The 15,087-nt window shown below is 42.8% G+C and overlaps 1 protein-coding gene across 2 annotated transcripts in view; it reads left to right on the top strand.

Moving 5' to 3' along the window:
- Nucleotides 1-15,087, top strand: part of INTS7 (integrator complex subunit 7) — a 43,373-nt gene that overhangs the window by 20,033 nt on the left and 8,253 nt on the right. For both annotated transcript variants that reach the window (XM_019516426.1, XM_019516427.1), the window contains 7 exons: nucleotides 481-598; nucleotides 2,700-2,831; nucleotides 4,512-4,609; nucleotides 6,236-6,475; nucleotides 8,001-8,138; nucleotides 8,815-9,021; nucleotides 14,046-14,240. In XM_019516426.1, the coding sequence (XP_019371971.1) occupies nucleotides 481-598; nucleotides 2,700-2,831; nucleotides 4,512-4,609; nucleotides 6,236-6,475; nucleotides 8,001-8,138; nucleotides 8,815-9,021; nucleotides 14,046-14,240 (1,128 nt within the window). The remainder of the gene's footprint in view (nucleotides 1-480; nucleotides 599-2,699; nucleotides 2,832-4,511; nucleotides 4,610-6,235; nucleotides 6,476-8,000; nucleotides 8,139-8,814; nucleotides 9,022-14,045; nucleotides 14,241-15,087) is intronic.

The following is a 15,087-nucleotide window of genomic DNA, read 5'->3' as shown; positions in this document are numbered from 1 at the left end:
TTTCCCCCCCCCCCCCCCCCCCGGATCATTTTCTTGTTTGCTTAAGGAAAAAAATCTTCAAAGTGTGCTGGAGGTTACATGTTGAAATACTTCTATTTGGAGAACTTTGTTTTTGAAACAGAGATTGTAAGTCAAATGCTTGCTGTCTTGTCTGTGAATTAGTGGATAATTTTGTCTGCAAATTATGCAGAATTTTGTTAGCAATGAAAAACCTCAAGTGAAAAAGTAATAAATGTAAAGCATATTGCGGATTTGTATGAGTTTGTGAAATGCGGTGTCACTCAGAGAACAAAAATTCTTAACTGGTCTGTTAAAACTGTTGCTTCAAGACGGTGACCAGTGAGGAAATAATTTGAAGACTGAATTGGGTTATTAGTGACTTACAGATCATTTTACCACAGAAATAAAATTTAACACAATATAAACATGAGGGTAAATGTTTATAACTAGTTTGAGGTTTTTTTTCCTTTATTTTTTTAGACACTCTGTGAATGTGCTCTTCAGACTCCTTATGACAGTTTGAAACTGGGCATGTTATCTGTTCTTTCCACGCTGTCAGGGACCATTGCCATCAAGCAGTACTTCAGCAATGCCTCAGGTAAGAAGAGTATATAGGATAGACTAGCTAACTTTTAGCACTTTTTGCATGGATTTGTCTGAGTATTGCTATTCAGTGCTTTTTAAAACTTATGACATGTTCTTAAATGATTCTAAAGTACAGTATTTACTTGAATGTAAGACATCCCTGCAATAATTAGATTCTATAAGTGGAAAACATACATTTGCTCTAATTGTCTGCATATAGAACCTAATTAAAGAAAAGTTGTTGTTCATCCCCATCCCCCAAGTGCTGCAGAGGGGTAGATGGTGTAGGTAGGTTAAGGAGCTTGCCGTCTGCTATCTGCCCCTCCCCTCAGCCACAGCCCCGATAGGAGCCATGTGGGTTTGGCAGTGTTACTGTGGGGTTGGACTAGGGTCATGCTGAGTGATCAATGCCACAGCATGCACAAAGCCTGCTGGTGTGGAGCAGAGGTAAGTGGGGAGGGAGAGGGCCAGGCAGGGGGGCAGAGGATGCATGGGTGGGGGGAGGAGAAGTGGGGAAGGGGCTGCAAGGGGAACATGGAAGGATGCAGAGGTGGTGGGGGGTTTGGAGTGCAGGCAGCAGCTGTGGGAACGGCCCTAAGCTCAGGTAAGGGCTGCTGCAGCTTGTGCTCCAGCCACCTCCCTGCACCCCACCTCCATACTCTATTGTAAGATAAGGGGCTTTTCTCCCTATTTAAACGGGGACACGCACCTCATTTTAGAATTAAGGGAATTTGGTACTTTGCATTGCTGATTTGATTCGGGGTTGAAAGCAGATTGCATTCATTTTTATAAATTAAAAATATGCTATGAAATTGGGATGGAAATGTAGTGCAGTGAATAGAAAAAGTGTCTCTGACATTCTTTTCCTGGCTTTGTTGCTGATTTGTTGCATGACCTGGGCACATTAATCCATGTGCCTCCAGGTTTTTTTCCTAAAGTGTGGATCTTAATATTTGCCCAGCCTGTTTGGATTGAGAAGATTAAATAACATTTTAAGGCAGTGGGTACCAACCTTTTTGGTAGCTGTGCTGAAGGTTAGCCCTACACCCCCCTCAAGTGCCATAATTATCTCCTTCCCCTGCTCTGCTTTTTGCTTCCTGCCTTATCTGCTTGTTGTGCTGCCTCTCCTCTCCCTTATTTACCACTTGTTACACAGAGGCTATCCCTGCCATTTGTTGCACTCATGTCATGGGGTTCCCACCCCTGTTATGTTGAAGTCATGGGCTTAAAACTGCATATATTTAAACATAGCTGAAAGAGGGAATAGATGTATGGAATTATGTTGTAAAGACTTTATTGGCATGAGGCTGGGATGGTTGCATTGCCCAAGAGAGATTTAAGCCAGTGAACAGTTGTGTGGAAATGATATGCATGCATGTCCTTAAAAACCTAGGGCGCTGATAGATGTGATGTTGCGGGGGCGGGGGAGCAAACAGCGTTTTACCAGAAGAGGAATCGCATCAGTTTGACCCAAATCCCCAGTGTCTGTATAGCTCGCGTGTTTCAGCGGGACTTTTTGGCTCTTTTATCTAATAGCTGATTAATTGAATCAGCTATTAGATAAAAGAGCCAAAAAGCCCACAGAAGTGCATGAGCTTACAGATGCTGGGTGAGCCAGGTCAGACTGACGCAGTTCCTCTTCTGGTGATTTGGTGTGGGGGTGTGCTGAGCTGAAAGTAAAGTGCTGTTTTAATTTTTTTTTTCCTGTAGGCGGCCCTAATGTCTAACCATGTACTAGAAGTATTTAATATTGGACTAACCGCTTTAAATATTAAAAAAATGTGTTTAAAAATGTTGCCAAAGTTTTTATTCCTTCTTTCTAAAGCTAAATTGTCTTGGTTACCATGAGTCCTACCAAAAAGGCTATAGAGATAGAAGAAGAATAAACTGTTAATCACTGACTGAAAATAGTTTTTTTTCTCATGCAGTAATAAACCCAAATAGTTAGTTATTTTATGACTTTGCACATGCTGTGTGTCTAGATCATAAAACATTAGCAGTCAACCCTTAGGTTTAAAGGCTATCTGTAGAACTTCACTTAAAACTATGGAAGTGATCTTGTGAAGTAATTATGGAATATGTACTGTCATAATTTTTGTCTTCTATTTAATCAGGAACTTCTACAACTGGAAGAACTTCTGACTTAGTAAAGTTGGCTCAGGAGTGCTGTTATCATAACAACTGTGGTATTGCAGCTCATGGAGTAAGAATTCTGACTAATATATCTGCCTCTTGCCAGGAAAAAGGTACATAAGAAGTGTGAGAAATGTGAGTAATTGGGTTTATGCACTTCCTCTTGTTTCAGATTGGACAGTTCTTTGTTCCAACTCTGACTTCCCAGGGGATTTGTTCCTCTACAGCACGGCTGCTTGTAGTTGTGTCCTGCTTGTAGTTCAGCTCCTAGGACACTGGTTCTCATTTGTGATACTGTGGTGTAAGCACCACTGCTGTGGTGGCAAGGTAGAACTGCCCCACATGCCTTGTGCACATCTAGATCAAGAAGTGGCCGTGGCATGGCATGCATTCCTGCCTGCATCAGGTTTATAAACTCTTAATACAGGCAGGAGCACCTGCTCTTGCTGCAGCCCTTCCTGATCCAACTCTGCATGGTATCTCCTAGAAACAGGTGTGTAGAGAAGGTGGATCTGTTCTGTGTGCCTCTTTTTCTGGGTTGTGGCAATAGTGGGTGCTCCTGCCTGTTTATCCAATAACCGTAAATGCAGGCAGGGAGCAGGTGCTTGTGCCATAGTCACTTTCTGATATGGCTGTGCAGGAGGCACTCATTGGCTGTTCCAGCTGGTGGTGACAGTGGCTGTAGCAACACCCCAGTTGAGAAGCACTGAGGTAAGCTGATGCAGTGTTTTTTATCTGGAGTGCTGCCAGTATACATATATATAAAAAAAGGTTATGGAGGGATGCCCTGAATCTAAGGAGTTTGAGAACGATTGTCTCGGGAGAATACAGGATTTCAGAGCTGTGGAGAATAATTGTAACCTGGGATTAAAAAAAATGACACTTTTCTGAAATGGTGTGACTTTTTTCCTTCTTTTAAACCAGTGATTCTCAACCAGGGTGCCTTGAGAACCTTTCAAGGATGCCACACAGTGCTTTACAATTTTAGTACAGTTAGGTGTGTAAACATGATTCATGTGATAAACCCAGGGATAGCAAATAGGAATCCATAGTATTAAAAACATTCTGATCTGTTGTGATCTTTCTGAGCTCTTTGGAAGAGAAAAATGCTCTCTTTTTTTTTTGTATATATATTTTTTTTTTTTTGTAGTTGAAGAATGAGTGAAAACTAAGAGTTGGCATTTGTAAGGGATGCTTTGAATCCAGCAAGGGGTGCCTTGAGTCTGGAAGTGTTGAGAGCCACTGCTTTTAAACCCTACCATCCCCACCTCCCCTTCCCAAAAGACTTCTGCTTAAGTGGACCCTGGTCTTGCCCTCTGGCGTTACTGTAGGGCTGTGCTTCTCAAACCTGGTGGATTTGCACCCCATCATAATAAAATTAGGCACTATTGTGACTCCCTACTAGAGCCCCTCCTGCCAACAACAATCAGAAGTTTTGGCAGTTGGCAGTGATGGCTGCAGTGTGGGGGCAGAAGAGGAAAGTAGTGTTGCTGGCAGAAGCATGTGTTGGGGATGCTATACAGTTCACAGCGCAAACCCCTCCCTCTCATGGGAGGCACCCCACAGTTTAGGAAATGCTGCTGTTAGGTCAGTACATTGCTCTTCACTCTGGAGATCTTCAGCTATAAATGAGTGGCATCACCTCCAGTAGCCTTACTGTGGCCCAAGTTTGTGCACATCCTAACCTTATGATTGGCAGCCTTTACTGAAGAACTATCTTGGAATAGGAATAATAGGATTTGCTGTCATGTTTAGAAACACATTCAGTTTTGAACTTCATTCCTTTCTCTTAGATCTTCTGGCTTTGGAGCAAGATGCAGTTTTTGGTCTTGAGTCTCTTCTTGTTCTCTGTAGCCAAGATGGGAGTCCAGGAGCACAAGCAACGTTAAAGGTAAAAAAACAAAACAAAACAAAAAAACCAACACACGTGCACACACACATTTATGTGCTTACATACGTACATACATACATTATTGTCTCTTAATGGTATTGTTGTAAATCTCAGTTATATATTATGCAGAAAATAAATGATAGCTATTGTAGCAAAGGCAAAGAGCACTGTGACTGAGGAGAGCAAAATTTCTCAGTGTTTTGCTCCTGTGACAGTAATCTTGAGCATGTTTGAAACCAGAAAGGCAGAGAAATCATCCCTTCCGTAGCATGACTGCTTTCAGCTCAAGTATAAAATGAATGGCCTTTGGAAGGGAGTACCCACATATCTACGCATCTGTAGTAGAGAGACAGTGATAGCACAAATGTATTTAAAAAAATGACAGGAGAGCAACAGGGATCTTTAGTTCAGTGGAATTTCACAGGGCATCAGATTTGAGTGATGGTGTAACAATTACATAATTCCTGTGCAGTATTATCTTAGGCCATTGGCAGACATTAATTTAATGGTGTTGTGGGATCATGGATTAAATTTGTCAGATACCAATCAAGTGACTGGTAGCACATAGAGGTGGCATCAGGACATACCAATAAGTAAAAATCCATATAGGGTTCACGGGTGCTGAGCATGGGTTTACAGGCTTGAGCTTAGAAGTACAAAGCAGGAAAAGCTGATGGTCTTCCCTAGCTCAGCAGGTTTAGACCTTGCTTGGGCTGCTTGGCATATGGGTTTACATGTGTCGGGTGGAGAAAGCTTGATTGGCTTTTCCAGTTCAGCAGGTTTAAATCTGTGTGTGGGGCAGCCAAAGCAGGGCTGTCCTACTTGTGGGTTTACAGGTGCCAGGCTTTCTAGACCTACATGTATACATGGGCATTGGTTGCCTGGTGCATGGGTTTAAATGCCCCAGATGTGATGGGACAACATCAGCTCCCCCTGGAACCTCTCAGCTTGTGCACTGTGCTACCTATACAGGGCTTCCGGACTGCACAGGTTTAAACTTTCTGAGCTGGGGGAGCTGACTGGCTCCTCCTACCCAGCACCAATGAAATGAAGCACTTCAGCCTGATGTATGGCTGCACCAGTCAGCTTTAACATGCCACACCTGCAGATTAATGTATGGTGCATCCAGGGACAAAAGATGTTTCATATATAACATCTCTAGCTGGTTTGCCTTTTCATTGCACCATAATTTGCTTGCATATGTAGCATCTTACAATTTATGGGGTGATTTACATTTTTGGTGTGCTTTATACTTTTAATGTCTGCCTTGAGCCTTATTGTCCTGCCTAATTACAGTCTTATCTGCTCTTACCAGGCAGATAATTTGATAACATTAACTTAAAGACTAATCTGTCAGAGAAGGTTAAAAGAAGACAGAGAAGACTAATTCTAGCAGAGAAGACTAATCTGTCAGAGATGAAAAATTATCCTTGTGCCTGTCTTCAGATTGATTGTGTTGCAAGGCAGTTTTAGCAGTTTGGCAAAGTTTATATTTCACAGTTCTATAAATGCCACATGCTTTCCATTAGCTTTGCAGTTGTTAGTCAGAACGTCATCATTTTCTCCATTTTTTTTTTTAAAGTGACCAGTGCCTGATGTTGGAATGGTGTTGTGTTTGAATTGCAGATTACTTTAACTTGCATGGTGAAGTTGGTTAAGTGTCGCCCCCATCTGAGTCAGTCAGTGGTTGAATCCTTGTTGACGCAGCTGCACAGTGCTCAAGATGTTGCTAGAATTCTCATGTGCCATTGTTTAGCAGCTATTGCAGTGCAGTTGCCAGTTTTAGCTGATGGAATGCTGGGAGACCTAATGGACCTATATAAAGTGATTGGACGATCTGCCACAGATAAAAAGCAGGAACTTCTGGTAAGAAACTACTATTCTGGGGACCTGTCCTTGAAGGAACAAGGACCACATGAAATTACCATCTTTTCTTGCATATTACACGCATCTTTTCCACAAAATTATCTCCTAAAAATTAGGGTGCATGTATTAAGTGGGGAAGCTGGGTTTTCTGCCTGAGATTAGAAACACCTTGCTTTTTCTGCCCCAAAGTGCAGCAGCTGTTGCCTTACTATTCAGGCAGCTGTGGGAGTCCTGCTCTATGCAGCCATAACTCCAGAAAGAAAAACCGTTTTTCCCCTTCCTTTTGCCTTTCAAAAATAAATTGTGTAATATATTCCATGGTGTGTTATATATGAAAACAAATGGTACTGTAAAAATTAATTGGTATTTCATAAGTATGTTTAGCTAATTATGTCAAAGTGCTAAGCTCAGTGGCCTCAGTGTGATTGTCAGTTTAACTGTTAACTGTATGAAGAATGGGGAATAATACTGTTGCTGTACAGCACCAAATCCATCAATCTCTTGGCATGGCTAGTTTGCTGGCATTAAGATTGGAGCCAGCTTGCCCAGTAACACCAGCACTGCTCCGAATTTGTCATTTCCTGAACTAGAGGCAGTGTAGCCATATTTGTGTGGTGTTATGCCTAGGCTAACTAGCACCTCTACTGCTTCTAGAGCAGAAGGTAGCATATGTAAAGAAGCACAGCATCTTTCAATGTGGCATTGCCTGGTAGAGTAAAATAGTCTAGAAGGCCTTCACTTAGCTAAAAAAAGCATAATATGTAATATCTGATCAGGTGTGTGCTCCAGTAGATGGCACTAGTTCCATGTTAACTAGTTCTGTAGATCAGGGATAGGCAACCCCGGGCATATATGCCAGAGCATGGTGCTTGGTGCATGTACCTCAGTGAAGGGGCTGGGGCTGCGCTGCCACAGCAAGGATTAGGCCCCTCAAGCCTCCCCCACCATCCACCCTTGGCACGCTGTCATCTTACAAGTCAGTCCCAGGTGTTTATGACACTGCCCAAAAATTTTGCCAGTCCCTGCTCTAGATTATTACTGTGTACCACTAGACCTCTAGGGACCTCTTGAAATGCTTTCAGAAAAAAACACAATGACTTCAAAAGTGAATACCCCAGTTATATACAAGCCTTTAACATGTCTGATTGGACAGTACTGTAGATAAAAGGGCATTTTAATTGGAAATGACCATAGTCTGTCAGGAAGCTGGTTTTTCTGACATTTATATTAAATAAATGGTATTTCAGTGACTTTACAGTGACTGTCAGCTGGGATCTATTTCTATTTTAATGCTCCAAAGAACAGTGTAATCTCATTTGCCAAGCTTCAGTGATGGAAAAAGCCCCTGTAATACCATGTTGCTGGGCATCCTAAACTAGCAAAGTTTTGAGTCTCAAGTATTGAGTAACTTTTATCTTGTGTGTGGTTTTAAGCGTTCAAGATTAGAAAGCTTCTGACACTTCCAGAAATGCACAAGTGGAGATTTTTTAAAATATATTGTTGGTGGTGATTTGTTTTCCTTTAGGTATCTCTTGCTACGGTGATATTTGTTGCCAGTCAGAAAGCGTTATCATGTGAAGTTAAAACTGTTATCAAACAGCAGCTTGAAAATGCCTCAAATGGCTGGACAGCTTACAGGATAGCCAGGCAAGCCTCCAGAATGGTAAGTGCAGGTTTTTAAAATGCTTTTCCTGGTCAAGTCTGATTTAGAGGTAAAAGTAAGAAAAATACAAGGATTTAGGGGGACAAAGAAAAAAAGAGAGGGGAAAATAGGCCTTTTCCCTTTTAAGTGTATTGTAACATTGGCTCACATTTGTAAAATTGGAATTTGTCTCATGCTGCTCTCATGAGTCTCACTCAACATGCAGTGAAGAAAGGTGTGGTTCAGTGATTAGGAATTGAGAATGTCGTCTAATCCCAGTTTAGGCTCTAGCTTTTCTTTTCCCTTTTTGTCTTGGGCTAGTCATAGTCATTTGCATAATTGGCATAATTTTCCTAGCTTGTGTGGATGGACTAAAGGTTAATATTTGTAAAACACTTTGGAAAAGAAAGCAGTAGGTAAGACTTAGTGCAGAATTCTGGATTTGTTTTTTAGAGCTGGATCTGTTTTCCTCCCTCTTTGGCTATCTTTCAATAAAAAGTGTTTTTTCTACACAGTGATGTCTGTCAGATAAATGTATCTGTGCTACTGCATCTCACTAGAACCTCCTTGACCAAATGTTGAATATTTCTCTATAGAAACTTTTGAAGTCAGTAGTAGTAGCTGAGGACTTGGGGGTAGTAGTTCATGGTAGTATTTGCTGACATAATGTCTTCTCTGTCTTCTCTCTTTGTCTTAGGGCAATCATGACATGGCCAGAGAGCTTTATCAAAGCCTCCTGACTCAGGTAGCTTCAGAACACTTCTACTTCTGGCTGAATAGTTTGAAGGAGTTCTCCCATGCAGAGCAGTGCCTGACAGGGCTTCAAGAAGCTGATTACAGTTCAGCGCTTTCTTGCATTGCTGAATCCTTAAAATCCTATCACAAAGGGATAGCATCACTAACGGTTAGTATGCATTTTGCACTTCAGTAGTGGTGGGTCTGTTGGTTATAGCCATAGTCCTCATTTTCTGTTTATACCCGAGTCTTTTTTCAAAGGCTTGGAGAAACTGAAGGAAATCTGCTAGAACAACTGTTTTGGAATGACATGTAGGGAAAAGTAACTTGTAGCCAGCAATTTCCTGAGACAGTCCTATACATAAGGCACTGTTATATTAAACAACACGAGTGTTAAGAAATCCTGACTCCTAACAATAAGTTTTGCCAGTTCAAGGCAAGTGGAATTAAGATGATGTCTGGTTTTGAGCAGAAAATTATTTGAATTTCTTTAAAGGTGAAATTAAGGCGTGGTCAGGGGTCAGCAGGGCAGGCCCTATGAGGAGAGGCTAAGGGACCTGAACCCGTTCAACCTCCACAAGAGAAGGCTATGGGGGGATCTAGTGGCCATTTACAAACTAGTCAGGGGGGGACCAACAGGCATTGGGAGAGTCCCTGTTCCCCCAAGCACTACCAGGAGTGACAAGAAATAACGGTCACAAACTGGCAGAGGGTAGATTTAGGCTAGATATCAGGAGGCGCTATTTCACAGTCAGGGCGGCTAGGATCTGGAACCAACTTCCAAGAGAAGTGGTGCTGGCTCCTACCCTGGGGGCCTTTAAGAGGAGGGTGGATGTACACCTTGCTGGGGTCGTTTGACCCCAGTACTCTTTCCTGCCATGGCAGGGGGTCGGACTAGATGATCTGCTCGGGTCCCTTCCGACCTACCAACTATGAAACTAATAAGGTGAAAGCCGGGCACAAAAAAATAGCAAAGCATTAATGCAGGTGCTAAAATGCTTATAAACCCTAAATGGGCCTCATCAAGTCATTCTTATGAGAACCTTTCTGGAAAGGAAATTCCTTCAAGCTTCTCATTTTGTTCCTATTGAACAAATATTGCCTTGACTTTTTCTGTATTACAACAGAACTAACTCTGACTGGTTTTCTATGTATTAGTATTATTGGTGTTGGTACATCTCTGGTAATAGTTAGACAGTGGTGTCCCAGAAGAATATATTGCTTTTGCAAGAGAGTGGTCAATTTTTTCCTAATCTTCAGGTGTCATCTTGTCTACAGATGAAGCTATTGAGAGTCTTTTGTATACAGGTGTTTGCAATATTTGATTACTTGAGGGTGTTGATTGGGCAACCCTTTGTGATGCTGATGTTATAGAAGAAGCAGCAGCAGCTGTAGGAGGACTTCTGGATTGACAACATTGTAAAGAGCTGCTTGCACTTTCATCATCATGATTTACCTCCTCCCCCCTTACACCCATGAAGGATTTTTTTTAATGTCTGCAGGACACTTTTTACATACAAGGATGTGTTTGGTCATCCTAGTAGCATTTGGAAATGTTTCATTTGACAGTATTTGCAGATCACCTTTTTTTTCTCAGAATAACTTGCAGTGTGGAAATGCTTCCATATGCTAGAAGTTAGTCGCACCATTTTGGTGAGGGGGAAAAAAGAAAAATTTAATTTAGTGGCTAGCTTGCATATATAAACGCTAAGCTACAGCATGTACAAATTTAGTAATGGGTGGAGGAGAGGCCTCCTCAGAGTTAGCTGTGAACAACTTCCCTGCCCTGCAGGCCTTACCTTACTGCTAAGGTTGAGTGATTTGTCACAAAATATCAGATAAATAGGAATTCAATTAAGAATTACATAGGTTATGAAAATATAGTAATGCAGCTAAAGTATAGTTTAATATACTGACTTCAGAGAAATTTAAACTTTTACCTTTCAGTAAAGAAGTATACTTTCTTTCAGCTCTTTTGTGCTGCTTCTGTACTTCTGTGGATCTTGAGGTGACAGGGTCAAGAGGAGGCAGGTTCCTTCCAATTCCAAAACCTTTAGTTTTGCTCGGTCTCCTTTCCTGAGGCTTTTGAGCAACAAGGGCCATAAACTCATTGTTTCTAATCCAGGGATCTTTGTTTTCTGTCAAAAAATCACAATTCTCTGACAAGACCCCCAAAATCTGTTGTTAAAATTAAAAGCCCCCTGCAGCCCCCCCTAGCCCTGCAAGTGCCCCTCACTCGCCTCCAGTGCTTCCCCCAGTCCTGCTGGTACCCCTCAGTCGTCCCTGCCCCCCCCCAAAGATCCACCCCAGCCCTGCCCTCACTGCCCCTACAAAAGCCCCGTGCTCTACTCATGCCTCTTGCCCCCACCCACAGCCTCTGCCCCCCAGCCCTGCCAGTGGGGGTCCTCACCTGCAAGGGCTATGGGGCCAGGGACCCAAGTCTGCAGCTCCGTGCCCTCAGCAGCAGGCAGCTGCAGCAGAAGCAGCCTGGAGCTGGCTCCCCCACTGCTCTGCCTGCTCAGGTGGGGGCAGGGCTGGCTCCTGGATCCCCCCCAGCCCTGCTGGTGCCCCCTGCCAGAGGGTCCCCCAGCCCCCTGCAAGCCCCACTTACCTCAGGCTCTAGGAGCAAAGAGTAAAGCTGAGGTCAGAGCTGTGGCTGGCTGGGGGTTTCTCACCTTGTTTGCAAGCAGCTCTTGCAGGCTGGAGTTCAACCAGCCTGCAAAGCTCTTTGCAAAAGCAGGGAATCTGTGGGTTTCTCTGCTAAAAAAAGGGGAATGCGTTGTTTTCTCTGTTTTTCTGTGGGAAACGGAAAACCCGACTCTCTGTGTAATTGCTACAGGAATTAATGGATGCTGCTGCCAGTGTCCTTTGAGGCTAGGCAGGAGGATAGGAGCAGATCCACCAACCTCTAGATCAAAAGTCAACAATAGAGGAAATCCACAAGCAAAGAAGGCACTGAATCCTTCTTGCTTCTCTTGTGAAAATGGCAGTGCCCCCCTGGGGGCAGAAATGCATTTTGCTCTTGCATTTGAGAGTCGTACTGTACTGGTTGTCCTTGGTGTACAGGAATTGTAATGATCTGATGCTGCAGTAGATAGTCTTACATAAAAGTCTGCCTATTACATAGTTATTAGAAAACATTTTTGGGGAGTAAAGGGTAGCAATATAGGAACACCTTATCTTAAACATTCTATTCATCATTCTAAAAGACAGTATTTCATAAGAGGTTTTTTAATTTTTCTTAACATTTTCAATTTTTCTTCTTTTTTTTTTCCGGGCCTTCACATCTCTATATGAGAGCCAAGTATGTTCTTAATACCCTTGATCTTCCTGTGTGGCTGTCATGCTCCCAGTTATTGTTGTTTAAAGGTAGATCATGACTCATCATTGTATTTGCTGGCTGTCCCTGCTCCAATGTCTCTATCAGTAGATGTCACAGGAATAAGAGAGTTCTTGCTCCTTGTTGTGTAACTGCTTGCTGCCTTACTGCCTCCATTGGTAAGTAGTAGCAGTGGGGCCCTACCTATTTATGGCTCTGTTTTAACTAGTAAAGGAGTAAGCTGACTGAGATGCTTTGTTCTTGCTAGAACACAATGTACCTACTATTTTATTGCTTCTGGTCAGCTAGCAGAGCTTGTCTGGGACAGTTTTTGCTCACTCTTGGGTTTCTCAAAACTGGCCAGGTGTGTTACAAATTTGACACCGTTTAGATGATTTTGGCCTTGTACAAATATTGTTTCTCCTAGGAGACTTGCTGCTCTCCCAGGAGAAACCATTAGTGTATAGATGTTCAGGCTGTTTCTCCCAGAGTAAAATGGGCTGCTCTAGGAGGAAAATAACCTTGGAACAGCTGGATTTCAATCACTCCCAGGAGAGTTTCTCCTGAAAGAGTGAATGTCTGTACTTGTTGTGAGTCCTTCAGCATCCTCGTCCCTTTTTTCTCCGTCTTCCCGGAGAGGATGTATTGCTTGGTGTACCCTGCTGTTTCTGCAGGGGATGCAACAGACCACCTTCACAATTCCCACATTGTGCTGCAGGGAAACAGGCTGATCGTGGGCTGTCTGGGTCAGCCAATCGAGGCTGCCCTATGTGCTGCTGCCATCTGTTGCCAGGCAGCCTTAAGGGAACCTGCAGAGCATGCTGAGATGTCTTCATAGGGCCCCCTGTCTGCATAGTTTTAGCTCTGCAAGCTCTCCATTGTTCAGGACCTCAGCACTTGAATGTCTGTACATGTAGCTCCGGGTAAATTTTTTTGCCAGAACAAACCTGGGAGAATTCTCCCAGATTATTTGAATGTGTGTATGCAGCCAGTTTAATAAAACAGATGTCCAGCAATGTAACACTGAGTCTTTCCCTTTTCAGTCAGGGTCCTTTCCCTTTTCAGTCAGGGTCCTTGCAGGGCTTAGCAGTCCATTGTGTCTTTTACCCCAACCCTCGCTAGGAATCTTAGTTAGGATTCCTTAATAGTTGCAGTTCCCAGTCTGCACTATTCAGTGCATGGTACTTCCTTTTGAAAGAAGGCTCTTCCTCAAGGTTCTGTGACTTTGTCTTGAGGATTTCTGTTCCTGCCTCTTCCTGCAGGTAGCTCCAGCCAGGCTTTCCCTCTGGCTGATATGAAAAGTCCCTTTCCCAATCGTCTTGGACTAAAGGTCTTCTGAATCATTTTCCTAACTGAGCATGCCTCTTCTAGGAAGCACTCCAGGCTGCTAGAAGCTACTAGAAGTTGATAACCTCCAGGCTTCTAGAAGTTGATAACTGGTCACCTGACTGAAGCCCAGCCCCGGGAGGTGGATAACTAGGCACATATAAGGCTTAAATGTAAAGGGCCTGCATACTCTGTGACAGAGCTCTTGGGTTCTTCAGCTAAACTGAGATGGGATAAAAGACTATGAGTTGTAATTTTAGCCTAGTGACAGCTTCTGGCAAAAATCAAAGGATTCACTTAGCTTGATTTAAGATCTCATGAAGTCTGAATTGAAAATGTTGATGTTCTTATGTCCATCAATGTAATGAAGTTCTTTTGCTGTTGTACCTTTATACAAATTAATTGATCTGTTTTGATATTATCCTAAATTTTAAGAAATAATATTGGAATCATAACAGACATTTCCTTTACCTTATGAAACAGTTCTGTGATGTTGTATTGCATTTGCTTTAGAGTTGGACTCTTAATTTCTTGGCTTTATTTTTCAGGCTGCCAGCACACCACTTAACCCCCTGAGTTTTCAGTGTGGGTTTGTCAAACTCAGGATTGACCTTCTACAGGCCTTCTCTCAACTCATCTGCACCTGCAACAGTCTAAAAACTAGTCCACCACCAGCCATTGCTACAACAATAGCCATGACATCAGGAAATGACCTCCAGCGGTGTGGGCGCATTTCTAACCAGGCATGTGTTCATTATTTCCCTCTCTTGTGCAGTTAGTTTGAACTTTAGTCCCCCTGTTCAGATGAGGAATTTAGCTCTCTGACAGAAAAAATGAAAGGAAGAATATTGTGGCTGTCACAGCATACTGGGTCTTGTGGGGGTTTTTTTTTCCATAACCCAGATACCTGTACAAGACTTAATCAGAGTTTAGTGTGCTCAGATTTTATAGTGGTATGCCTTGTGTGCAGTGTCTTATAGGATTTGGATCATTACAGCCATAGCAGAAGAAGGATGTCTACAGAGAAATTGGTGATTTGATTTAAATCTCAGAACACTGATAGCCTCCTTGGTACTGTATAAAATCACATAAAAAGGTATTGTCCTGAGGAGTTTACAATCCACAAGAGAAGCTGTAGGTTGTAAAAGAGAGATGAAAGTCTTATTAGCTGGTGAATTATCACAGAGATTTAATTGTACTATTTTTATAAGACATGTTAATTTGTGACAAAAATTACTAGGTTATGTTTATTATTTTGTTGTAGAAAAAATATTCAGTGAGTGTTTTATTTTGCAGTTCAGTGTGGGTACATACAGACACTTTGGGAGCTTAGGGGGAGGTTAAATGAAGTTTAAAAAAAAAGCCACTCCATCCAAGGCAAGTTGGGATGGCAGGGCTAGCAGGAGGGTGTTTGGGGGGACAGGGCGGCAGCCAGGCTCCAGAGTGGGTTTGAGGGGGCAGGTGGGGTCTGCAGGGTGTGGGAAGACTGGGGCTAGTGGCTGCCTGGCTGCGTTCCTGTAAGTTGCTTATTGGATCAGTATTGGCTCATATAGACTTCATAGACATTAGGGCTGGAAGGGACCTTGGAAG

The sequence above is a fragment of the Gavialis gangeticus genome, unplaced genomic scaffold (assembly GCF_001723915.1).
Source record: "Gavialis gangeticus isolate Ggan-Ray unplaced genomic scaffold, GavGan_comp1, whole genome shotgun sequence".
Lineage (NCBI taxonomy): Eukaryota > Metazoa > Chordata > Crocodylia > Gavialidae > Gavialis > Gavialis gangeticus.
Note: the sequence above shows the minus strand (reverse complement) of the source record. Positions and strands in the feature narration are given on the sequence as shown.